Below are 26,869 nucleotides of genomic sequence, written 5' to 3' on the forward strand. Positions count from 1 at the left end.
CATCACTCATGTGGTATGTTGCCAATCTTATCCACGAGTGATTATTGTTCTTATCTATAGTCTTAAAAACCCTAGGAGAACCTCATCTATTATGTAAGAGATACACTAAATATTAGCATTGATGTTTATACTAGCGTTGATGTGTATACTAGTTGATCCACTAGTATAATTTTGAAGATTTGGATCTGTTTCATTCCTTATTGAAATTGGTGTTTATTTAGTGAGTAAAGTAGTAAACAAAGAGTCCTTATCTTTATGAGAGAGATAAAAAGTCTTGAAACAATGAACCAAAGAAAACAAACGATCCACATCTTCTAATGTGAGAGAATACTCAAGGAGAGCTCACTCAACTTGTCAAATCCCAATATATTTGTATGACGCCCTTATTTTATATTTAATTATGGTAAACCTCACAAATAGGCTACAGCTCGTGTTCTAGCCTATGTAGAGGGAGTAATAAAGATGGTTGTAATATGTAATTCCAAATTAACAAATTGGCAAATTTGTTCCTCTCCTTATCAGAATGATTGACCCTACAATATCGAACTTCTAATTGCTTCATAATTAAAAAGAAAAATGGCATCAAACCAAAGATAACAGTTCCATTAGCGTCAGACGAGAGATTTTTTTATAAGCAACGTCTGACATGATATGTATACAATTTTGTTAGATTCCAAGAGCAATTTGGCCTTGAATTTCCTTCATGAATCATGACTAACATCCAACACCTAGAATGAATAATTTCTTAGTGCGATAAATAATATTATCAGCCAACAAATACCAACAAGCAAACAACAGAAAATTGGATTTAACTATAATTTGGATATAACAAACTTCTTTTTTTCTTTTTTCTTTTTTTCTTTTTTCTTTTTTGTAAAGGAGATGGATTTAAGTAATTTAACTATAACTATTATTTGATTCTCAAAAAAAAAAACTATGACTATTATTCTTAAGCAGCCAATCACTATCTGCACCGAAATATTTGCAAAATAATACAGCTAAGGAAAAGCTTCCTAACATCCAAAAACATTGAAGCTTTCCCATATCCCTAAGTAGGAAATCACTCCCTTGTCTAGGAGTTTACTTTTTTCTTTTAGTGATTTCTTTGGACTTACAATATCAAGTATAAGAGATTATGTGATGTAAAGTGTAAGGGCGGGTTCAAGTCTTCATGGAGAAACTTCACACATATGTATATTAGTAAAGATGAAAATGTATTGATTGTGATGTTGCCAAAAAGGAGTAGAAAACCCACCAGCCAGAGAGCATACTTTTTCCTTTAAGAGAGTGATATACTATCTGCAAACCCAATTCAATTCAAGTCTTTGAAGCTTGCTGTAAGGATTGTGTTATTTCTATTTGTTCTGCTTGAAAGAATGATACTATGGATTTTTTTTCCCTCGAATGAGAGCATTTTAGGAAGCCTCCACATTGTCCATGATATCACAACTTATATCTCCTGTTTTTTTATCGGATTCCCAAGTTCAAATTCTCGGAAACTCCTCTCTCTCTCCTTCCATGCACCCGTTTGTATCAAGACCATGAAAAACAGAAATCAAGTATGAGGCAATTTGAACCAGCAGAGATTAAACAAAAGCAATCAGAGCAAAGCATCAGTAGTTGAACGAAGGAAATACAAGTAGAAGATAAACGGCAGTAGCATAACTCTGAATTGACAGAAACAACATGTAGTTTTAGTTCAATGTACATATTTCTTTAGTGTTTACACGTTCCACACGTATCAAAGTTAGTTAAACTTTCTGTTATTTCTGTTTTGGTAGTTTTGTTAATTAAGTTAGTTGCTCTGTTTTCTGGGCTTGTACACGACTTGTATATAAACATTTTCTTTGGTAATTAATGAGATTTAGGGATCATTTTTCACAAAATAAATCTTTGATAGTCCACGAGCGAGTGGCTTCTCCGTGGCAGTTAAGGCCGTAGGTGTAATTACCCTTGCTGTACTACCGGCTTGATACCACTGGTTGAAATCGTTTATGCTTGTGACTAAGACGGAGTCTGATTTGTATGGCGGAGACCTGGCTGGTGGGAAGATTGAAACTATGGAATAAGATAATCGTGGAGGCGTTTCGTTAGATTCTGTCTCAGTGTCAAACATGGTTGGTGGGAAGAGTGATGGAATGGAAAATTTTGTTGTTGGTCCATTAAAGACATGCCAAGATGAGGAGGGTATGGTAATGCAATTCTCTTTCTTCACTAACTGTTGGACTACCAGGGTCTGAGTTGTTGTTGTTGGCAACAAATTCTGCAACCAAAAATCACACAATACAAAACAATAAAAATTACATGGTATTAAGTTACTATGATTTACTTTTCTAACTTGAAATTCTTTGAAACTTTACCTGGATCAACTTGGTTCTACCGCATACTGATGTTTGAGATTGACATAGCTAAATTGGGAGAGAGATAGAAAGAGAATTGCGTATCAAAATGGTGTGTTTAAAGAAAAGAATGACAAGGAAAGTTCCCCTGCGCTGAAGAGGTTTTTTCCTAGCGACAAAGTGCGTTTGATAGCTTTATTTGTGAGAAAATTTGAATTTAAAAACAGAATCCTATTTGAGTGCCTTGCAAAACCTTCACACTTTGATTCCAGTTTCTCAAACCCATTGCTTCAAAGAGCTCCACAACACATTTCCAAAACAAACTCCAAGACCCTCACATTCAGAGCCTCAGTTTCACTGAAAACCACAATGTCAGCGTCCAAAGCAAAAAGCACCAGGAAGCACCAAAGATCTGATTCTGAGTTCGCCGTATAGGATAAGCGGAACCGAGTCGAGGACGATTTCGATCCCGACCTTTCAAAGTTAGTTACCTCCAACTCCAATACCATCCTTCTTCTTCTCTTTTTCTTTGTTTCAAAAAAAAAATTTTGTGTGCGTTTTATTTTTAAATTTATTTATTGAAATCGCAGTGATATCAAAGGCATTATGTCGGCGCTGCATAATAATAATAATAATAATCTATTTATATATTACAAAAAGTTGAAGCGTAGCATTTAATACTATTATGTTCAGGTTGTGTCACATCAGTTGTCATGTTATTATCATTTTTTTCCTGAATTTGTCATACAATTTAAAAAATAGTATTTCTAAATTTAAAAAACCTAATAAAAAGAAAATAATTCCCAATTTTATCTCTTTCATAGTTACAATTTTAGACGACAACCCTTTGTGTTCCACTGTTACAATTTCGAACAGCAACCATTTGTATTCCACAGTTACAATCTCAAATGGCAACCCTTCAGCTTCCTAACGCCAGATTTTGACTTTTTGACATCTTCATCTCTTCCTCACCTCACACTATATTAATACTAAAAATCTATATCTATCCATGTATAATATAAAACACCACTCCTTATTGCACCAGCCACATTACATTCAAAACACCTGAAGACAAGTGATTTTTCGTTAGTGGTAACGTTTTGATACACTTAGTAACTTTGGTGTTTAGTAGCCTATGTTAATTTAAAGAAAAAATGTTCTGATTCATTAGAACGTTTTGAATCTTGGGTAGTAATTACAAACCCGTCTCATATTTCTAACCATAAAAAAACTATATATATATATATATATATATATATATATATATATATATATATATATATATATGTATCTTTTTCTCCTATGCGTTGCTCTCTCCGTTTCTCTCTCACTCTCTTTTGAAAGCCTTCTTCTCTCTAGGCTGCCTCACGATGCCTCTTCAAGAACAAACCATCCTGGATCAATGGGAAAGTCCTTCTCCAGTTTTCGCACATCCAAGTGAGTGTTGCCTTAAAACTTCCCAATTCAATTTCTGATAGTGGTTTTTGCTGTTATATTATTGCAATTTTAATGCGGATTCCTTCCCTTTGTAAATTTGGATTTTTCTTTTTAAGGTTTCTGCGTAGGCAATGATTTGTGAGCCTTTGATTTATAGATAAATTCAAAAATTCGAAAGGAAGTTTTAGATAATAATTTTATTGGGTTCCATTAGGGAGTGTGTTTGAAAGTTTAGGGAAAACTAAGAAATAGGTATGGTTTTTTTATGATTCATTTATGGTGGGTTTGTGCATTGACATTAGAGTTTGGGAATTTCTCTGCAAATTAAAATTTTTTCATTTAGAATGAATTTGGGTCTAATTTAGAGGTGGCTTGGTGTTCTTGAGCGTAAATTTGGAAATTAACTATGGGTATGTGAATGTAAGGTCATACCTTGGAGATTTTTACTGATTTGCTTGAGTATTGGTTGTGGGATTGACATTGAACTTGGACTTGGTCTTAGCCATTTGGTATATAATTTTGAAAGAAAATTTCAGGCTTTCTGAATTACAGGGGTTGATGTAGTACAAAGATGCAGAGACAATAGAGTGTGCAACTAAATGGGCTATCTTAATTGATTCCCTTACTCCCTGTAGAAATATACTCCTAGGGTTGGCCACAGCCTTCACTTGCAGTGTTGAGGCTGAATTACTTGAAATAGAGATCATGTCTATTGATGAAATAGAGAAGCAGAAGCAAAGCAGAAAAAAGCTCTATTATAACGGTTAGTCTTTTCTGTTGTTCACCATCACTGTTATATAAGCATATAAATCTTATTGAAGCCAACATTTTATGGCTTTTCATGCTTAGCAATTCTTCTATTGATGTAAATAGTGAAGATCAACATCTTATTGCTTCTAATAGGAGGTATCAATATGTTTCTAATTTGTAGATTCCATTACTCTAAATATTCTTTAGGTTCTGGAAGTATTGCTTCCCTCTATTATAGCACCTCTAGATTAACCAAGTTCTATTTCTTGGTTATATCTGCTAGGTGTTCGACAAAAGGCCTCTAAGAGCAACTGGTTTTACTTGATATTATTGCAATTATGTTAGTTTACAAGCCTATACAGGTGTTGAGATTATAGTATAGATGAACTGTCATAAACTAGATGATGACCCACTAAGTTCAGTATTTTTGTTTATTTACTTTTATTTAACACAATAATCATAAATATCTTAGACATTGTACTTGAGGTGTGCATTTTTGCATTATGCAGATTGGGGATATGTTGTCTTGGTTTTGAATACTAGAAATATAATTGTTTGGACTATCTAATGTGTTCATTCCCACACCTTTTGATTGATGTTTGGATTGTGAATTCTTGGTTTTATGCTGCATTCTAATTTTAGAAATTTTCTTGAAAATAATAATTTTTAAGATTTTTTTTTTTGAATCTGTGGGTTATTGGTTTATAAATAGATATAAATCATGTCAAATGTCAAACCTCATGTACAAATTAGTCCTCAAATCTCAGTTGGTTACATCCTAAATGTAATTCCTCATTATTCAAGTTGGCTTGGGCTGCCTATATATATATTTGGATTTAGAAAAATGCAAGGGTGTTTAGTGGCAAAGTATTATTAGAGGAGGCTATGCTGTATCTGTTCCATTGTAAAGTGTTTAGTTTGTCATGGGTGTAATTTTTGGGTGGATTCAAGTTGTAGTAATTTTAATACTATTTTATCAAAAACTTGTTCTCTTTCCAAGTTTCTGTTTTCATTGTATGTGAAGTCATGTTTTTCTCTTTATGATGTTAGGCATAAAGAAAATAGCAAGTTAAATTCTACTGCAAGTCTCTAATATGCCAATAGACCTTCACATCGCTATGCTTTCTGTTGCTAACTGCACTAAGGTAACAGAGCTATTAGGAAGTAAAATTTAAGTTATGATATGATGAGTGGAATCCTATTTTACATTCAAAGATATTTTTCTGCAACTCTTCACACACATCATTTGATCAACTTGAACTAAAATTCTTGCTTGCTTAGTGTTGATTTCATTGACTACAACCATAAAATAAAGGACAACATGGTCCAGCTGAGAAGGTTACCATTGTAGCTCTTTCTAAATAAATAAATAAAAACACATTTTCTCTTTTAATTTTTCCCCCACAAAATCAGAAATATCTGTGATAAGAGAAGTTAGACAATACATGTGATTGATGATAGTATTAACAACTATATATGATATATGGTACCTCCAATGCATAACGGATGAATATTAAAACTTCATTTTCATGGGAGTATTGGTACATTTGCTATTCAGTGTTGTTGCTAATAGTCCAATATCACTTTTCTTCTAATGCATGCATAAGTTTAGTTTCCATATATAATATATTTTAGATTGTGTTTGGTAGGGAATGATGAAAAATTAGCTGTTTGCAAGGATCGTGGAGCTAATGCTTGCATCAATTACAAGATGGAGGATTTTGTTAAAAGAGTGAAGGAAGAAACTGTCAAACTGGTGGAAAATGTATTTTCTCTAATATTAAAACCTCACTTTTCTTCAACTACGGATATGATTATTATTTTGTTAAGTGGACAATTTCATAGGGAGGTCTTTGTTATTGTTTGTTATTGTCAAGGAATTTAATAAGTTATTTCCTTTTTCAAGGCATATAACCTCACTTTTGGGAGTATCTAGGGTACCATGGAAAAGAAAGAACATTGCAAAGGACCTGAAAACAACTTTTTGTTGCTCTTTAGGGCCATGTTTAACTTTGTCTTGAGGTGAAAAATGAGACTACATCATACAAAAATACAATCCCTTTGCAGAATGTACAACAATATAGAGATATGACCGTATACAGTAATGAAGATTTCCATCCATGAAAGTAGAAGCATACAAGCACAAACAAATTATTTTCGTTTTTATTTGTATGTGAGTTTTTGTTGTTATACTATTGCAATTTTAATGTGGAAATTGTTATATGAACCTATGAAATAACCCTCAAGTTACTATTAACCTTGATTTATTTGTTCATATATACTCTAGAGATAACATATATAATATTATATCATGTTAATATAAAATTAATTGACATTTTTTGATTTATTAGTACTTAATAAAGAAAAAAATACGTATAATATATTAAAATAAAATAACTTTTTCGTGCATAGCACGTGTTAGTGACTAGCAATAATAATAATTGAAAGCTTGGATTTGTATTAAAAACACAAGAACTTTTAGACCCCAAATTAAAAAATTACGAGTCGATTGATTTTACTTTAACTTAAACTAAGTGCGGATTAGAGTAAATGCAAGTGAATAAACAATAAAACTACTCTAAGCCATATTCAACAAATCACAGCAGTAAAATGAAAGCTAAAAGAGTAGGGAAAAGAGATGCAAACACAAGATAACAATCCGATATGTTATCTAAGAGGAAACCGAAGAACTCGACGAAAAACCTCTCTGCCGCTCTCCAATCGATAAATCGATCCACTAGACAATAAGTTGGGATATGCAAATAGCAAGAGACCCTCCAAGCCTAATGTACCCAGTGCACCTAAGCCCTCCAAGCTCCTACTCCAATAAGGCTTCTCAGAACTGTGTCTTGTCTGGCTTTTCGGATCCCGCAATGCGCCCAATTGCATCCACCAAAGCTTGGCTTCTTCTAATACTTCTCAGCAGCACCAAAACCTCATTGGACACTCAGTATGGGTGTGGTAAGTGTTTGGGCTATCAACCTCTCAATGATTTGGAAATAGAGAGGTAGGAGTAGAGGAAAACCACAATGGATGGTGTAGAGAATTGTGGGTATGACAATCTCACACTCTCAAGGGTTTGAGGCTAAAGTTTTCTCTCTGAAAAGCTCTCTACTCAATATGTGGGTAATGATGGTATATATAGTATGTATGAGGATGTAGTAGAGCAGATAGAACAAAATAGCAAAACAAACTGTTTTGCGGGTATCTCGCGAGAAGGCCTTACCCGCAAGACACTCGCGAAAACCAGTTGTCACCATCTGTCCTGACTCTTCGCATTCTAGTCATGTGCTAGGCACATGCATCACTTTGCAAGATGGCTAGTCGCGAGCTACCTGCGAAAACTCCTTTGCCTTCAATAGATGCCTTGAGTCTTCACACACTGTCTCTCTCTCTCACACAACTCTTACAAATAAATCCCACATAAAATACATGGTACAAAAGATTGAATAGAATTACAATAAAATTTGGCACTGAATTAAAGTCAACACATAATAGCTGTAAATTACAACTTTACAATCTCCCCCTTTGGCTATTCCGTGACAAAACACCCTATAACAGACTCTAGGCTTAAACGTGAGTTTGTAAATAATGGCAAAACTCACTCACACCTAATCTAGAAGTTGTGAAGCACTTGCACAAATACACCTGTATCCTTAAACACCTATATCCTTAAACACTTGCACATAAACAAAACTTTCATTAAGCTTAGGACAAGTTGAATACAAGGTACGTATAGGAGCAAGTATAATGCAATCAAGGTAAACAACAAGATATAAACTATGAAGCATAACTTAATCATACAAGAACAGTCATTAAGAAATGACTACAATGATTATTTAACTAGAAAATGATCATCCGGACACACAATGCAATTAAGTACAAAACAAAAATCAATTGCATGTCCAAAACACTCAACCAATGTAAAATACCGAAGTATTTGCATTAAGGATACAAGATTCAATAAGGGCACAAGAGTGTAGTACTCAAGATAAACTAAAAGTACAAAAAAAAAATGCTACAAAGCAAAGAGATAAACACAAAGTACTGAATATTAAACTGAATTTAAAGCAAAATACTTAAAGTTTTAAAAGAAAGCAATGTAAATAAAAGCGTTCTAGACTATGGCAAAAAATAAACAACTAAACCATAAAAAATTAACCAATATGTCTATGAAGGCATGTGCTACGCTATGCTCCCCCTCAAAACGTGCAACTCCCCCTCAAAATTTGCTTCCCCTTTTTGACCGGAATGGCCAAAGGAGCTAGAATTGCTCAGATTCTGAATCAAATCCTTGCGCCATAGCCATATCCTCAATCTGAGATGATAATGCAATGATTTGACCTTGGATGTAAGCAAATTAATCTACGGTGCATTGCACATGAAACTCGAGCATGCCATATATCTGTTCTACCATAGTAAGAAGTCGATCGGATCCTCATGGTTGTGCTTGGAAAGATGATTGTGCAAAACTCTCTAAAGCAGAAGTAAATCTATCAATCTCATCCTCCGTGTCTCCACCGTCTTCTTTAACAGCAACCCTTGGAATTTGAGAAGTGCCGGTCTTTGATCCTTTAATGTGAGCTGTGCTTTGAGTCACCGTGTGTGCACCAATGGGGTAATCTCTATGTACAATAGTTAGACCACTCGGAAGTTTGAGCTTTACCTTTGCAATAAGACCCATAATGAAAGAGGGAAATGGCATGACTGTTCTGGAGTTCTGCTTCTCAATGCTTTTGGTCAAGAGGTGGAAGATGTGTCCACAAATATCAATCTCTTTGTGAGTGAAGAGATCGTATTAGAAGATTGTCCTTGCAACAGACAATGTCGTGAAGTTGGTGACCGGATATAAATTGTGGATCATCACATAAGCAAGAGACTTCATTTCTGGACTGAATAAAATTGTGTTCATAGACCTCTTGGTTGGTGTACCACCAAGAATTTTTACCATTTCCTCAATGGATTGCAAATGATCATTGTATTGCACGATAATCGACTGAGAAGGAGGATGAACTTCAAGGAAATCTTGGATTGAATCTCCTGTAATCACAAATTCCTTATGTCTCACCCAGTAGTTATTATGGTCTCCGTCTACACTAGCTTTGGAAAAGAACTCTTTAATGATTCCCGAGTACACATTTCCACTCGGAGTTAATAGCTTCGTCCATGTCCTCTCCTTGAACACATCGGGAATGAAAGTGCCTTCAAGGGTATCCAATTGGAAAACTCTTTCCATAATTATTGTAGCTCGCTTGTAGTAGTCATTGTAAGCCATATCTGCCTCAACAGATTTGAAGTTGTTAGAATCTGTGCGAGCACGCTTGGAGGATTTCTTGGACGCTGAATGTTTGGTACGAGACATCAGCATATGAATACAGAAAACAAGGAAAAGAAACAGGTGCAAGAACACAAAGATAGACCACAAAACTTGATTAGATTCAAGTTAGTCCAAAAAAAAAAGACTTGAAACAGAACATAACAGTGTTAAAACTACATGTTTTAAGTGCTAAACCATGTAAACACTAACAAAATGCAAGAATATATCAATTGTGCATGTGAATGCATGAGTTGATGCACGAAGTGTGCCTAGTGTGTTCCTAGGTGATGCATGGCATGGCATAGAGGCACAAATGGGGCAAAGTGTGTAAAACACAAACCCAATGATCAAAACATGTCAAGCATGTTTAGTCAAGGGTAAATCCAAACATTGGAACTCATTTGAGTCCAATTCAACAAAGAAATGTCACTTGAACATTTTGTCAAACACTTAGCATGCAACACAGTTCTACATGAATGGACAATGCATGAACACAAAGAAAACTGCCTAAATACAAGTGTAAAATGCCACAAGGGGCCAACACAAATACACACAAACCAAATGAGACTCAGCCCAAAAAAAATTTTGAAAATTTTTTCCCAAAAATCATAGTTCCCAACCCCTTTTTCAAAAATCCCTAATTCAAGAACCCTAAAACAAATTCTGCATAATCTAAAGTGAAAAACTTAAAAGAATGTTAAGAAACATACCTTTGAAGAGATTTTGCAGAGATTTGGACTTGAAGTTTGAGGGTTTTGTGTGAAAAATTAGTTTTGTGTTGAGAGTGGTTCGAGTGAGGCAAAGGGAGTGAACTTAAGATAGTTTTAAAAACTCAGTCAAATCAGGCCTTTAAAATTGAAAACACACGTTTTTCGCGGGTTAGGCAATCGCGAAATTACTCACGAAAAACACCACTGAAGCACAAACACTTTCGCGGGAAGCTTTTAGTCGCGATACAACCGTGAGACAGTCACGAAAGTCTCTATTTCAAATATGTGTTTTCCAGTTTTTGCTAAAAAATCATTTCGTAGGAAGAGCTTGGTCGCGAAATAGTCACGAGACAGTCATGATACTCTCTGTATGAAAATGAGATTGTTAGATTTCCCTTAAACTCTTTTCGTGGGAAGCTCGTAGTCGCGAGCTTCTCACGAAAATGCCTCCTAACCAGTTTTTGAAAAAATAACACAAAAATGCATTTTAAGCAAAAACTTAAAGCATGAAAGTACAAAAACACTTTCAAAAACATATAAAATACTTAAAAATCTTTTTGGGTTTGATCGACAAACAATTGAGTATACATATCACATTTGATCATGTACAATCACACAAATGAAATAAGCATTCATTGAACAAATTCTTGTGTGTTGTGTGTGAGTATCAAATGTGGAATAGTCTTTAGTCTAGAGTGAAGTTTCAATGATTAATTCAATCAAGTCATACACAACTAGTACTAAGTCAAGTGGACAAACTTAATAATAGATATGAACTTATATGATCTCCCACAAGAAAAGGATTACATTTCTTTGAACATTTTCATTTGGCTTCTTTACAAATCATAACATTTGATCATTTTTGAACAAAGTACATCTCATTTTGAGATCGATGCCTGAACTTTTTGATATTTCAACTTTGTGAGTAAGCCTTTGGCTTTTTGAGACACCATACATTTTGATACAAGTCCATTTTTCCTAGTCAAATACTAGTATGTGCGATGACTTTTGCAGCTCAATATCTCTTTTCGAGATTTGACATTTGATGAGCTATATAGCAAAAACATAAAAGCGTGGGAAAAGATATAGGAACAAGTCTATGCATTTATCAAGACCAACAAGACAGTTGACTAATCATTCATGATAAGCTTGAAGATCGATTTACAACAATCACACATAGATTTCAAGATTTTTCCACAAAGATAGATGTGTATACAAAACAAGCTTAACTCGTAAATGCACTACGCCATTAGTACGAAGATACTAGGCCAAACTCACATGTGATATACACAATATAAGAGATTAAACTTTTTGGAGATTTTTTAATTTTTATCAATTTTTGAATTTTTCAACATACTCAAAAACATAACAAGAAAAGTAAGATAAAAAAAAAAAAAAAAAATGCAGCTAGCAAAAGAAACATTCTATGAATCAGAAGCAATGGCACAAGAAGATTTTGTATGACATGATGCATGAACTTATGACCCTAAACATTGAAAGAATTAATACATGTGCATAGGGAATAATCATGAATTGTACCCTTCTTCACCCACACTTTTCGAGTGTTTTGGGTGAGAGTTTTGGATGGAGATGCACGACCAACATAGCTTTCCAACCTCGGAGTGAAACTAGCAAGGCATAGAGAGATGTTATTCATCATTTCCATGACATCTCCAATGAGATTTCCTTCATTTTCTCCCTTAGATTATGTTCCCTTTGGTCTCTTCTTTGAACTTTCTTGGCCACGCATGGAGTCAGCCTTCTTGAGTGCATGAAGCTTGAAATGGTTAGGTCTTGTGTGCCTTTGAACGCCACAATGATGACACATATGCTTCACTTGAGGCCCTCTCTGATTTTTGGGTAATGACTTCCCTTTATCTTTTGGTTTTACACTAGTGGTTCTCTTCTCATCAACAGGAGTCTCAGTGTCAGGCGTTACTTCTTTAAGTTTCTCAATACTCTTGGCTAATACGAACCTCACTTCCTTCTTAGGTTTGCTGCTAGAACTTCCTTCTCCGGTATAACCCAAACCGATCTTGTCATGTGAGGATTTTTGTGAGGACAACACATTGTCAAGTTTCTTGGTGGAGATACGCTCAACCTTGACATTAGTTTGGATTATTTCAAGCTCAAGAAACTTGATCTTAGAGTAAGCATCAACCAGCTCTCCCTTAAGTCCTTCTACTTCACATTTTTCCTCTTTAAGTTACACAAGAGTACACTTATGCACTTCTTCAATCTTCTTCATCTTTCTTACAACATGGTTCGCAACCTTGGCATATTTTCCACAGTCTTCTAGCAAAGAATCATATGCTTCTTGAAGGTTGCTCTCACCTTCAGTTTGGCATACATCTTCATCTTCTGATTCTTCAACTTCCTCACCCTCGGAAAGCTCACCAAGTTCATTTACCAAATTTCTCAAATCATCCTTAGATTCAACGGAAGTAATTGTCATGAAGGCCCTATAGTTCCTGTCACTGTCACACTCTTCTTCTGTGTCTGAATTTAAGCTTTCGGAGTCGCTAAGAGTAATGACAAACACCTTACCCTTCCCTCTCAAGTAGATGGGACATTCTTTCTTGATGTGTCCATGGCCATTGCATTCAAAGCACACAACTCCTTGGGGGGAATTGAGAGTCCTTCCCATCTTTCTTCTTGAACTCCTTCCTACCACCTTTGGATGATGAAAACTTTCCTTTGCTAAAAGACTTCCCATTGTTCTTCATCTTCAGAAATTTCCGGAAGTTTTTTGCAAGGAATTCTACTTCTTTCTCCACATCATCTTCTTCGGAAGAGTCGTCCATTCTCTCATTGATGGTTTTGAGTGCAACTGATTTGCTTGGTTTGTGAGAAGGCAGTCCAAGTTCATATGTTTGGAAAGATCAAATTAGCTCTTGAATCTTGATCTCATCCAAATCTTTGCTTTCTTCTATAGCAGCAACCTTCGCATGGTAGCTTTCCGGTAAGGGCCTTAAAATCTTTCTCACCACCTTAGCATCCTCAATCTTTTCATCGAGATTGAGCTTGACAAACACAATTTCATTAAGCTTCCCATAGAATGAATCACATGACTCATCGTCACTCATCTTGAGCTCTTCAAATTGAGTGGTTAGCATTTGGAGTTTTGTATCCTTGACTTTCTTGGTACCTTTGTAGGTAGTCTCAAGAATCGTCCAAGCTTCCTTGGCGGTCTTCACATGCGATATCTTATGAAATTTATTAGTAGACACACCACAAAAGATAGCGCTAATTGCTTTGCTATTGGCATTTGTCAAAGCAAGAGCTGCCTTGTCCCATTCGGACTTGGCTGTTGTGGGTCTAATATACCCATTCTCAACGAAATCCCATATGGACTCGTCTATAGAACAAAGGAATGCCCTCATATGGACTTTCCAAAAAGCATAGTTGCTCCCATCAAAGTATGGTGGAGCATTGAGAGATTGTGACTAATCCATCACAAAAGGGTCTTGGATCGCACTTAGGTAATGAAACCACAACAAGTGCACCCACTCTGATACCAATTGAAAGCTCGAATTTGTGTTAAAAACATAAGAGTTGTTTAGACCCCAAATTAAAAAATTACAGCTTGGTTGATTTTACTCTAACTTAAACTAAGTGCGGAATAGAATAAATGCAAGCGAACAAACAATAAAACTACTCTAAGCCATATTCAACAAATCACAGCAGTAAAATGAAAGCTTAAAGAGTAGGGAAGAGAGATGCAAATACAAGATAACACTCCGATGTGTTTACACTCCCCAATGCTAGTGGTCTGAGACTCTGAGCAAACAAAGATGAAGGATCAGGTGAGGAGAAGAGTTTGTATTACAATTATAAGATGAACATTTTTAATTATGAATATCATCAAAGTATGTATTGCAAAAATTTGAAAAATATTTTTTAATGAAATGTTTTATTTTGTGAAATATTTATAATATTTAATACACATGATTTTCAGATTTAACAAAAAGGTTGAGCTCCATGTAATATATTTTAAAGTAGAAGATTGAGATTAAATATGTTAAAAACAACTGTTTTGATTTTTTACTTATTTATATTTAATTAATACTGAACGTAGATACTTTAATATTTCATGTATTTATCTATTTTTGAAATACAGTTTGTTGTGAAAAATCTTATATAACTGAGAATAAATTTTAGCAAGTACATCAAAAGCACAACTACACAAAAACACAAAAATTTATGTGAAAACCCTTTATCTTTTAAGGGAAAAATCGCGGGACAAACTTCAAATAATTTCACCATATTAAATAGAAATTACAACACAATACAATTTAAGCAAAAAAAACTCTCTTTTTCTTTTCACTCATGGCTCTCTTCCTTTCTGTGTATCTCTTACAAGTTACAATTTTCTCTTACACTATATTTTTTTTTTCTTCCTTTTTGCTTGCTCTCACTCACGCAATTCTTCAAGACTGCACTGTCCTTAGTCTCACTTGCTGGGACTTCTCCTCTTTTCTCTACCTCAAATGGCCAAATGGCCTTTCCCTTTTATTTCTTTTACATTTTCTTCTTTTCTTCCTTCTAGGCTCTTCTCATCAAATCATAATAAATGCAAGCCACTTACTTTGACTTTGCTTCAACCAAAATCTCTTTCTTCAGCTCTCTTGGCCGAATGGCCTTTGCTTGTTTCTTTTCTTTTTTCTTCAGCGTGTCCAACACAGTTTGGCTCACTTCTTCTTCTTCTTCTTCTTTTTTTTTTTTTTTTTTGGGTAATTGCGGCGGATAGAACCCCTGAGCTAACGGTTACAATGGAACCGGGTACCACTAGCCTACAAGGCCCCGTGTTTGGCTCACTTCTCATTAAGAGAAGTCAGGCTTCTCACAAGTCATGGAAGACAAGAGCGACATGCTCATTAAATGAGCTGTTGAAAAGACACGTGGGCTGGACCCATGTGCAAGGCACCCAACACAGTTTTTTTTTTTTTTTCCCTTCCAAATAGAGAATCCAGATTTTATCCTTTGTTGTAGCTCCAACTGAGAACCGACTAAGCTTCATCACAATCGGCCAAAGACAAGCGCCATTATAGATTGTATAATACACAAACTGATGATGCCTAGGTTATCACCAGTAAGCTGCTAGTACTCCACCGATTTGAAGCAACACCTGCGAAGAAAAAAGTAGGCGATCGACAGAGAGCACCGGTGTGGTGCCGGCCAAAGACCCTCCGACGATCAAGTTAGAAAGAGAATCTCTACAACTCTAGAGTGCCAGAGTTGAGGTAATTGTGCGTACCTTTGGGTCATGAGGGTCTTGGGGTATATATAGTGGTGTGTGGCCGAAATATGCGCCTTGGTGAAGAAGTACTTTCCTTTTTAAAAGAGTAATTCGCGGATCTTTGCCTATTGTGTTGAGCCCTTTCCTTATAGGAATCTTCTTAACTAAGTCGAACGCGTAGCGCAAGAACTTTCCTTATATTCACATAAGCAGAGGTCAAGATAGGCTAAAAATGAAAGTTGGATTATTCCTTCAGCCTTCACTGCCAAGGTCGTCGGCCAACGTGCAACTCCTATGCGTCGTCGGCTTACGTACGCCAACGTGGTCCGTCGGCCAAGGTGTAACTCCTATGCGTCGTCGGCTTACGTACGCCAACGTGGTCCGTCAGCCAAGGACGTCAGCCAAAGACCTTACAGCCAAGGTCGTCACCACTGACTCGTCCACGTGATCCGTCAGCTTAACGTGCATTTAGTATGTAACAAGTAAACTTCCGTCAGCTTCTTAATGTTCCGTCACCTTGTAATAACGTCACTATCAGCTGCCCCCCACTCCATTATCCCGTCAGCTATGAGTGACGGGTCATGGAGTTCTTGTTATTGGGGAAAGGGTTCGTGCATGGTAGTTTGTGCCATCTTCATTAAATGGTGGGACACATGTCATTGACTGATTGGCTCTGCGTCTGGACGGGTATGTCGCTTCGTCTTCCGCGCCTCCTCTCTCCTATATATACCTCACTATTTACCTTTTTTCCACTTTTTCTGCCTTGTCCATCGTGAGAGAACGAATCCGTCACTGCTAGCCTTGTCACATCGTCAACCGCGCAGCCGTCAGCTTCCTGAGACCGTCCTCCTACACGTAAGTTTTCGCTACTCTACTTTTTAATTTTTATAGTGTCGCCCTTTAGTTAAGTCGTCGGCCTAGGATCTTAGAAAGAAACCCGTCGTTTGTAGGTAGTCAGATGTCTAGGGAGATGCCGAGTGACCAGTCGTCGATCCGCGACGGAGCGGGTTACGACGAAGTTTTCCCGTCAGGTCGTGAGCCCGCAGAGGGCCTATCCTGGTTGTCAGAAAGAGAATCGTCAACTCATTTTGACGGTGAAGTAGAGAGTTCTAGAGGAAGTGGGGTGAGCGGTGATGTAGACGATGAAGACCAGGGAGTTCACGAAAATGCAAGTGTCAGTGACGGGGGCGAGAGTGACGACGATGAGGAAGCCTTAGAGAGCACCTCGGGATCCTCTAGTGTTGACCGTCCTTTCATCTTACCCTCAGAGTGGTCCGTCAACAATTTTCTCCCAACGATGACGGAGAACGTTTTTAAAAGTTTGCGGTCCCGTTATCAAATACCAGACGACATTCCCATTCGTCTTCCTGAGGAAGGTGAGAAGTGTTACTCCGGACGAACCGCGGACGTCGGCATGTATGATGCCATGTTCGCGGCTGGGCTAAGGCTGCCTCTGACGGCATTACACCGTCATCTGGCTAACTTCCTTGGGATATCCGTCAGCCAGATTGCCCCCAATGCTTGGCGAACCTTCATTGGTGCCGAGATCTTGTGGGGCCGTCTGAGTGGTGGGAACCGTCAGCTGACCTTGGACGAGTTCTTTTGGTGTTATCGTCCTCAGCACATTTTCTCGTCAAAAGGAGTGTACCACTTTGCAGTAAGGGATAAGGAGTTGAAGTTAGTGTCAGATATGCCTGACTCCAATAGGAAGTGGAAAGGCAGATACTTCTTTGTAGAAGGGACGAATTGGGTATGTCGTCCAGAAGAGTGGGAGACAATGCCTAATGGTTTTGACAACACATGGGCATATGTTAGAGATTCAGGTTAATACCGTCGGCCCTTCTCGCTCCGTCTACTTATTTGCTGTCTTAACCCGTCACTTTTCACTGCAGCTAACAACCGTCCACGTATCACCGCGGAGCAAGAGGATTTCATTCGTCGAGTGACGGCCATTCCCTTGGACGAGAGGAAGTGTCGGGATCTAATCACGTTAGACGCCCTTCACTTATATTGTGGTGGCCCTGAACCGACGGAGGAGGCTTGCAAATTGAATGCCTACTCTCGCCGACGTGAGTGTCCTTCAACTTCTCGTCTTTATCCTGACGTTATTTCTTTCTAACCCTTATTCTTTGCAGAAATGGAGTCAGCTAAGCAAAGGGTCAGAGCTGCAGCTGCGGCTAAGAAAAAACAGCAAGAGAAGGCTGGGGGCGAGTTAACCCCACCGTCAGCCCTTAGGCCCGTTGAGAAGGCCGCGGCCAAGAGAAAACCTGACGGCAGGGTAGACCGTCCGGGGAAGAAGGTTGCCCCCACTCCTAGGGACCAGTCATCTCGAAGGCCGTCACCTCCTAGGTCTACTCATGGGGCAGGCAAGGGTCCGATGACCTCGTCAGGGCTCATTGTCCAAGGATCCGTACGCCGTCTGCTGACCCACAAGGATTATGCTGTAGAGGTGACGTAATCCATTTTAAAGGATGAGGAGACGGATCCTTGTGCAGAGCAAACTACTGACGAGATAGGGGCGTCAGCCCTTTTTGACCTCACTAGGGTATGTGTCTCTTTTTACTTTACTTTTGGTGTACGATCAGTCTTAAATCATCCTGACGTTGTTCTACCTTTTTTAATGTAGGCTATGGTTCGCGTGAAGGCCCTGTCGAATAGGTGCTTTGCCAAGGAGGGGGTGATCACCCGTCTGAACGAGCGCGTCAAGTACCTAGCTGACGGCCAGGCGCAGTTCAAGGAGGCAAACAAAATCTTGGGCACGGAGCTGAAGGACTATAAGGAGAAGCTGATGGAGGAAACCCGTCGCCGGGAGCTGGAGACGGAGGCCAAGGTGGTGGCAGAAAAGGAGCTAAGGTCCATCCTAGTCCAAGTGGAAACGGCTAGGAATGACGCTGTGAAGGAGTTTAAAGATTCGTCAGCCTTCATAGACGCTTGTGCCGCCTACTATGGTGACGGGTTTGAGGACTGCCTGAAGCAAGTAAAATCGGTGTATCCTGACTTGGATTTGTCAAGGATTTCAATGGATGAGTCCATCCCGTCAACCCCTGCAGGTGACGCCGTTCCTGAAGAAGCTGACGCCAACAGCCAGAGAGACAACAGCGTCGTCCTAGCTCAGCCAGCAGCGGACCACTCCGTCACTCTGACTCCGGCAAATCCTCATAATGGCGACCCAAATGCCGGCAGCCCTTCTCTCTCCTGTGCCCAGCCTTTTGATGTCGAAGACGATGGAGGACACTGACGCTCCCTTAGAACTTAAAGTTTTCTGTTTTTTTTTTTTTTTTTTTTTTTTGAGAAGTGTAGACGGAATAGTAATACTTGACGCCCATTTTTCTGGGCCTTTGTACAGACATTGTCTACTTTAATTTTAATGTCGTTTCATGCTTCAATTATGTGTGTTTTTTGTTGTAAGTCAGAATTATGTTCGTGATGAGCCTCGTCAGCTTAGGGGTGACGGGGTTTTTCTCTTTCACTTCAATTTTTGAACTGATGACGGCGTCAGCTCCTTTTCCATGAAAACTCAGGGTCATTTTTTATCATTCCGTCAGTTTCATGGGCGACGTCATTTGATAACTTAATTGCATGCCCGATAGTTCCCTAACGGCGTCAGCCTTTTTCTTTAAGCTAATCTAGCTTGATGTATCCATTTGGCAATACGCCCATTTTTCTATGAACAATGCCGTCAGCTAACTTTGAACATAACACTGTTATTAAGTCGTCACTTTGAACATAACACCGTTATTAGGACGTCACTTTGAACATAACGCCTTTACTTTGAATATAACGCCGTCGCTTTGAACACGACACCGTCATCTTGTTGCATCATGGCATGGTGACGAGCTCAAGAGGGAACATATCAGCATTTTATTGCCCTTGTACATCTTACGCGCTTGGTGGTAAGGCTTTATAGTAACGAGGTCGTCCACCTTGTTGTCCTTAGATTGGGATCGTCCACTTTGTGGATTTTAGGTGTAAGATTGTCCACTTTGTGGACTTATAAGCAGGTCGTCCACTTTGTGGACTTATAAGCAGGTCGTCCACTTTTGGACTTAGATGTAGGCCGTCCACTTTGTGGACTTATAAGTAGGTCGTCCACTTTTGGACTCGGATGTAGGCCGTCCACTTTGTGGACTTATAAGTAGGTCGTCCACTTTTGGACTTAGAGGTAGGCCGTCCATTTTGTGGACTTATAAGCAGGTCGTCCACTTTTGGACTTAGAGGTAGGCCGTCCATTTTGTGGACTTAGATGTAGGGGACCTGTTGTTTTCTTCAAGACATAAAAAATTCACTAGTCGTTTCTGAATGAACCTCCTCTTATTATGATGAATGCATAAGTAAAATTTTGTTCAAAAATAGGAAAGATAAGTTTTCAGCCCTTTGGACTTAAAATATACTGTAGACAGGAATAAGCTAAGACAAATAATTAAGGATCATAAACTGGTAATGAGGAGTAACGTTCTGCTTGCTATCTTCTACTGGTAGTACTTTCTGAGGTGCTGCGTTCCATGGGTGTCGCGGCTTTCGCCGTCAAGCGTCTCTAGGTGATAGGTGCCCTTTCTTCGCCATGATATGATCTTGTAGGGTCCTTCCCAGTTCGGGCCGAGCTTTCCTTGTGTGGGATCTCTGGCTGCGCCCATTACTTTCCTTAAAACAAGGTCTCCGACTTTGAAGTCTCGGTGCTTGACTCGGGAGTTGTAGTGCTTGCTTACGAGGTCCTGGTATCGCGCGAGTCTCTGCTCAGCCACCGCCCTTACTTCGTCAATTAGATCCAGTTGTAAACGAAGCTCTCGATCATTTCTTCCCTCGTCGTGATTGGCCACCCTATAACTTGTGAGCCCTATCTCGGCTGGGATGACCGCTTCACTTCCGTACGTCAGCTGGAAAGGGGTTTCTCCTGTAGGGGTTCGCACTGTCGTTCTGTAAGCCCACAACACACTGGGTAGCATCTCAGACCATACGCCCTTTGCCCCCTCGAGCCGAGTCTTGATGTTTCGAAGCAAGGATCGGTTGGTGACTTCTACTTGTCCATTTGCCTGAGGATGGGCTGGGGAAGAATAATGGTTCTTGATTCCTAACTCTGAACAGAAGGCTCGGAAGGAGTCGTTGTCAAATTGTTTACCGTTGTCCGAAATTAAGACCCTTGGAATTCCGTACCTGCAGACAATGTTTCTCCATACAAAACCCCTTACATTCTTTTCAGTGATTGTGGCTAGGGCTTCAGCTTCAACCCATTTGGTGAAGTAATCGATGCCGACGACGAGGAACTTCAGCTGCCTTGCTGCCATCGGGAATGGTCCCATGATATCCAACCCCATTGGGCGAATGGCCATGGGGCAGTTATGGGGGTCAATTCTTCTGCAGGTTGCCGAGTGATGTTGCTGAACCTTTGACACTTGTCGCAAGCTCTCACATAAACCTGGGCGTCATTTTGCATTGTTGGCCAATAGTACCCGACCCGAATCAGCTTTTGTACCAACGACCGTGATCCAGAGTGGTTGTCACATATCCCCTCGTGTACTTCTCTCATAACATAGTCTGCTTCTTCGGGGCCTACGCACCTTAGATATGGTCGAGAAAAGCCCCTTTTGTAGAGAACGTCCTTTATCAAGACAAACCATGCAGACCGGACCTTCAGCTTCCTGGCGGCCTCCTTTTCATTAGGCAACGTGCCATCTTTTAGGTAGGAGATCAGGGGCGTGGTCCAATTGTTTTCGGAACCAATTTCCTGTACGCAGACAACGTCAATTAATGGTGAGGACTGAATGAAAGAAAGTACCTTGTCGATGGGGGTCATAGTTTCCGCAGATGCGGCTTTGGAAAGTCGGTCGGCATGTTCGTTTTCTCCTCTTGGAATTTGTACTATTTTGGCTTGCAGCCCGTCCATCCTCTTTTTTGCTTGTTCCCAGTACCTCCTCATTTTTTCACCTTTGCACTCGTACTCGCCGTTTACCTGGCTTGTGACGACTTGGGAGTCGCAATGAACAACCACGTTCGTGGCCCCTACAACTTGAGCAAGGTCTAAACCTGTTATCAGGGCTTCATACTCAGCTTCATTGTTAGTTGTAGGGAAATCGAGGCGAATCATACATTTGAGCTCGTCGCCTTCCGGAGAGTTAAGCACGACCCCTACCCCGCCAGCCTTCTTGTTAGATGACCCGTCAGTGAAAATGCCCCATTGGGGAATCTTTTCCTCTTCGCCTTCCGCGTTGGTGAACTCAGCAATGAAGTCAGCCACCGCTTGTCCCTTGATGGCGACGCGGGGGCGATATTGTATGTCAAATTCACTTAGCTCTACGGACCACAGCGCCATCCGTTCGGCAGCCGCAGGGCTGCCCATTGCCCGCCGCAAAGGTTTGTCAGTTAGGACGACTATTGTATGGGCTTGAAAATATGGCTTGAGCTTACGGGCCGCTGTAACCAAAGCGAAGGCAAGTTTCTCCATGGGGGGATATCTCTCTTCTACACCGTGCAATGCCTTGCTCGCATAGTACACGGGTCGTTGGACCTTATCGTCTTCTTTAATTAGGGCCGCGCTGACGGCTGATGGGGAAACGGCCAGATAGAGGAACGGTTCTTCTCCTGGTTGCAAGGGGCTCAGCAATGGTGGGGAAGAGAGGTAGGCCTTTAAATCTTCGAACGCTTGTTGACACTCGGCAGTCCATTCAAAGGATTTTTTCAATGTTCGGAAAAAAGGTAGACACCTGTCTGCAGCCTTCGACACAAACCTGCTAAGCGCGGCGATCCTACCATTGAGGCTTTGTACTTCCTTGATATTCTTAGGAGGGGCCATCCCCATAATGGCCTGAATCTTGTCCGGGTTGGCCTCGATCCCTCTTTGGGATACCATGTATCCCAAGAACTTTCCTGCCGTCACTCCAAAGGCACACTTGCTTGGGTTGAGCTTCATGTTGTAGGAGCGAAGAGTATCAAATGTTTCCTTAAGATCATCCAGATGAGCTTCTTCCTCTTGGCTTTTGACCAGCATGTCGTCGACATACACCTGGACGTTCCTTCCAATCTGCTGTGCAAACATCTTGTTCATGAGCCTCTGATAGGTTGCGCCAGCGTTTTTCAGGCTGAAGGGCATGACCTTGTAGCAAAAAAGGCCTTGGCTTGTTATGAATGAAGTCTTCTCTTGATCAGCCTCAGCCATTTGAATCTAGTTATACCCGGAGAATGCATCCATGAAGCTTAACAGTTGATGTTTGGCCGTAGAATCCACCAGGACGTCGACCCGCGGGAGGGGGTAGCTATCTTTGGGGCACGCCTTGTTTAAGTCCGTGAAGTCGACGCACATTCTCCATTTCCCGTTGTTCTTTTTGACCATCACGGCGTTCGCCAACCAGTTGGGGTAATACACTTCCCTGATAAATCCCGCTTCCTGCAGTTTGCGGACTTCTTCTGCTATTGCTTGGTCTCTTTCTTGGGCGAAGGTTCTTTTCTTCTGTCGGACGGGCAGAAAGGATGGCGACACGTTCAACCTGTGCACCATGACTGACGGGTCGATTCCCGGCATGTCTTCGTGGCTCCATGCGAATACATCTTTGTTTTCTTTCAAGAAAGTAGCAAGTTTCCGACGTACCGCCGGGTCGGCCAAGGTTCCGACTTTTGTCGTTCGCTCCGGGTGGGCTTCGTCGAGGTGCACGTCTTCGAGCCTTTCGACGGGTTCTGTCGCCACCCGACGTTCTTCTATGTTCATGGCTTGAATGTGATTGTCCATCTCCATCATGGCCACGTAACATTCTCGTGCGGATACCTGATTTCCTCTTAATTCTCCAATTCCGTGATCAGTAGGGAATTTTATCATTAAATGGTATGTCGAGGTTACAGCTTTCCATGAGTTGAGGGTTGGACGTCCTATGATGGCATTGTAAGCCGACGAGCAATCGACTACCAGGAATGTTATGTTCCGGGTGACTGCTTGTGGGTAGTCTCCAACGGTTCTTGCTAAAGTGACGGTGCCCGGCGGATGCACCCTCGCCCCTCCAAAGCCAATGAGTGGGGCATTAACCGGAGTTAGTCTCTCCCTTTCAATTCGCATCTGTTGGAAAGCGGGATAGTAAAGGATGTCTGCTGAACTACCGTTGTCTACGAGAACCCGGTGTATGTTGTAATCTCCCGCCTGTATGGTGACGACCAAAGCGTCGTCGTGGGGGTGATGGAGGCGCTGAGCGTCTACTTCCGAGAATTCAATGGGGGGATTTCCAATCCGTGGCCTTCCAAGCGCAGACTTGCCGATTGGACGTTCGGGACCGCTCGATGTATGTCTTTCGGGCTTTCTTGGAAGATCCGGCCCTTGTGGTGCCTCCTACAATCATCCTTATGTCTCCTATGGGCTGCACAGGGCGATCATTATCTCGCCGAGGGGCTTGATTTTGTGGCGGGTCTGCCCTCTCTTTGTTGACAAACCTCGTAACCTCCCTCGCCTAATGAGAGCTTCTATTTGCTGTTTCGTGTCGTAGCAATCGGCGGTGTCATGGCCGTGGTCTTGATGAAATCGGCGGTACTTATCCCTTGGTCTCCTGTTGGGATCTCCCTTCAGCTTTCCAGGAAAGGCCAAAGTTTCCTCGTCTTTAATCTGCATCAACACCTGGTCGATGGGCGCATTCAGGGTAGTGAAGTTCGTGTACCTTCCTGTAGGCGGCTTGGGTCGTCGATCATCTCGTCCCTCTCTGGTTCTCCCCCTCTTTCGTCCATTATCGGGTTTCGTATCTTCCTGTCTCTCCCTTTTTCTGGGTTTGTAGTCGTCCCTGGCCAGCAAGGCATCCTCCGCGTTCATATACTTCGTCGCCCTGTAGTATACGTCGGACATAGTCTTTGGGTCGTTCTTGCATAGGGAGAACAAGAACTTACCCTCTTGTAACCCGTTCATGAATGCTGCCACAAGTGTCTTGTCGTCTGCCTCGTCTATCGAGAGAGATTCCTTGTTAAAGCGGGCTATATAAGACCTTAATGTCTCACCTTCTCGTTGTTTAATTCTCAGTATACATGCAATAGACCTCTTGTGTCGATGACTTCCAATGAAGTGCGATACAAACTGTGCACCTAATTCCTTAAAAGTGCCGATGGAATTAGGCGTCAACCTACTGTACCAATCCCTCGCAGGCCCTTTCAAGGTGGTGAGGAAAGCCCTGCACATGATTTCGTCCGGTACACCCTGAAGATGCATTAGTGTTCTGAAAGACTCCAGGTGGTCCAGCGGGTCCTTGGATCCATCATAGTTTTCCACATGGGGCATTTTAAACTTTGAAGGGACGGGGCATGAGTTCACCAACGCTGTGAATGGTGAATCCGTTCTATGGACTAGGTCGTCCAGATTGCTGGATACCCGTCCCTTAAGGGCGTTCATCATTGCATCCATGCGCTCCCTCATTTCCTGCATCTCGGCTGTGATATGAGGTGGCAGGGAGTCCGAGGCGGATGGCGGGTTTGTCTCCGGCCGCTCCAGCCTAGTCGGTGCGGTACTACCTTCAGGCCTGACGGCATTCCTCCCCTCCGGGCTCGCTACTTCCTGTTCCTCCCCTGGCGCACTTTGGTGCGCCGTCATCTGCCGTAGTTGCTCTTCTAAGTCGTGATTATGTTTAGTAAGGCGCTCGACAGCGGCAGCCAGCGTCTGAACTTGCCTTTCTAGCGCTGTAGCATGCGGTTCGTCGCCTTGGTTGTTGACTGTTGCCATCGATCGAGTGAGTACCATACAACTTTTTGTCTCAGGAATAGAGTAAGGTTAAATGCTTGTCGTTCCCACAGACGGCGCCAACTGATGATGCCTAGGTTATCACCAGTAAGCTGCTAGTACTCCATCGATTTGAAGCAACACCTGCGAAGAAAAAAGTAGGTGATCGACAGAGAGCACCGGTGTGGTGCCGGCCAAAGACCCTCCGACGATCAAGTTAGAAAGAGAATCTCTACAACTCTAGAGTGCCAGAGTTGAGGTAATTGTGCGTACCTTTGGGTCATGAGGGTCTTGGGGTATATATAGTGGTGTGTGGCCGAAATATGCGCCTTGGTGAAGAAGTACTTTCCTTTTTAAAAGAGTAATTCGCGGATCTTTGCCTATTGTGTTGAGCCCTTTCCTTATAGGAATCTTCTTAACTAAGTCGAACGCGTAGCGCAAGAACTTTCCTTATATTCACATAAGCAGAGGTCAAGATAGGCTAAAAATGAAAGTTGGATTATTCCTTCAGCCTTCACCTGCCAAGGTCGTCAGCCAACGTGCAACTCCTATACTGTCGTCAGCTTACGTACGCCAACGTGGTCCGTCAGCCAAGGTGTAACTCCTATACTGTCGTCAGCTTACGTACGCCAACGTGGTCCGTCAGCCAAGGACGTCAGCCAAAGACCTTACAGCCAAGGTCGTCACCACTGACTCGTCCACGTGATCCGTCAGCTTAACGTGCATTTAGTATGTAACAAGTAAACTTCCGTCAGCTTCTTAATGTTCCGTCACCTTGTAATAACGTCACTATCACAAACTAACTTAGCTTTATTAAAAAGTTGGCAACAACGGTCCCACCACTGATTCAAAATACGCAACCCAACACTCAAGAACCCATTGTTTCTTAAAAAAAAAAACTTAGTAACGCACAACAACCAAATAAAAAATTTGGAACATCATTATTCTGTCTTTAAAAAAATTTGTAACATTATTTCTTTTTTTTAATTTAGCTTCAAAATTTGTTGCAACTTAACACTACAACCTTACTCAATAAAATAAATATTATTATATATCTTGAAAATTTAACAGTTAAATTGCATTTTATTTGTGCTCTTAATATACATGTCAAATTTTATATCAATCAGATATTATTTACTATATAATTTATAAGTTTATATTTTATGCATAACTTTAAACTACAAAAACTTGCAATTAAAATAATTTATTGAAAAAATAGCTATTGATTTTTAATTTTATAAAAATTTTGCAAGCATAGAGGATAGAAGAAAAAATATGCAATGTAATAGTAAAATATTTGTTAAAATTCATCTCTAATAAAAAGATATTGAGTAAGGTTATAACATAATGCTATAACCAATTTTGGATCTAAACTTTGTCATTTTCTTAATTTACAAACAAACCTTG

The 26,869-nt window shown here is 40.4% G+C and overlaps 2 protein-coding genes and 1 long non-coding RNA gene across 3 annotated transcripts; 1 reads left to right on the plus strand and 2 right to left on the minus strand.

Moving 5' to 3' along the window:
• The first annotated feature begins 3,653 nt into the window (after positions 1–3,653).
• LOC142617474 (uncharacterized) lies at positions 3,654–6,760 on the plus strand. The gene is made up of 3 exons (XR_012840981.1): positions 3,654–3,776; positions 4,313–4,539; positions 6,176–6,760. It is a non-coding gene; the product is annotated as an uncharacterized LOC142617474 (long non-coding RNA).
• Positions 6,761–13,435: 6,675 nt separating this feature from the next.
• Positions 13,436–13,936, minus strand: LOC142615542 (uncharacterized). Its single transcript, XM_075788282.1, has one exon. It carries the CDS (start codon positions 13,934–13,936, stop codon positions 13,436–13,438), a length of 501 nt encoding a protein of 166 aa, XP_075644397.1.
• Positions 13,937–20,904: 6,968 nt separating this feature from the next.
• Positions 20,905–22,099, minus strand: LOC142615544 (uncharacterized). The gene is made up of 2 exons (XM_075788284.1): positions 21,566–22,099; positions 20,905–20,943 (listed from the first exon to the last, which is right to left on the minus strand). Exons 1-2 carry the CDS (start codon positions 22,097–22,099, stop codon positions 20,905–20,907), a joined length of 573 nt encoding a protein of 190 aa, XP_075644399.1.
• Between the last annotated feature and the right edge of the window lie 4,770 nt (positions 22,100–26,869).

Source organism: Castanea sativa, chromosome 11 (genome assembly GCF_040712315.1).
Source record: "Castanea sativa cultivar Marrone di Chiusa Pesio chromosome 11, ASM4071231v1".
Taxonomy (NCBI): Eukaryota; Viridiplantae; Streptophyta; class Magnoliopsida; order Fagales; family Fagaceae; genus Castanea; species Castanea sativa.

What these genes read in the sequence shown, in the direction of transcription:
- LOC142615542 (XM_075788282.1), bottom strand. Translation starts at nt 13,936, where the DNA reads ATGAGGGCATTCCTTTGTTCTATAGACGAGTCCATATGGGATTTCGTT.
- LOC142615544 (XM_075788284.1), bottom strand. Translation starts at nt 22,099, where the DNA reads ATGGCGCTGTGGTCCGTAGAGCTAAGTGAATTTGACATACAATATCGC. An exon ending in CTATGACCCCCATCGACAAG is followed by an intron (nt 20,944 to 21,565) that starts GTACTTTCTTTC and finishes CATTGTCTGCAG; the next exon opens with GTACGGAATTCCAAGGGTCT.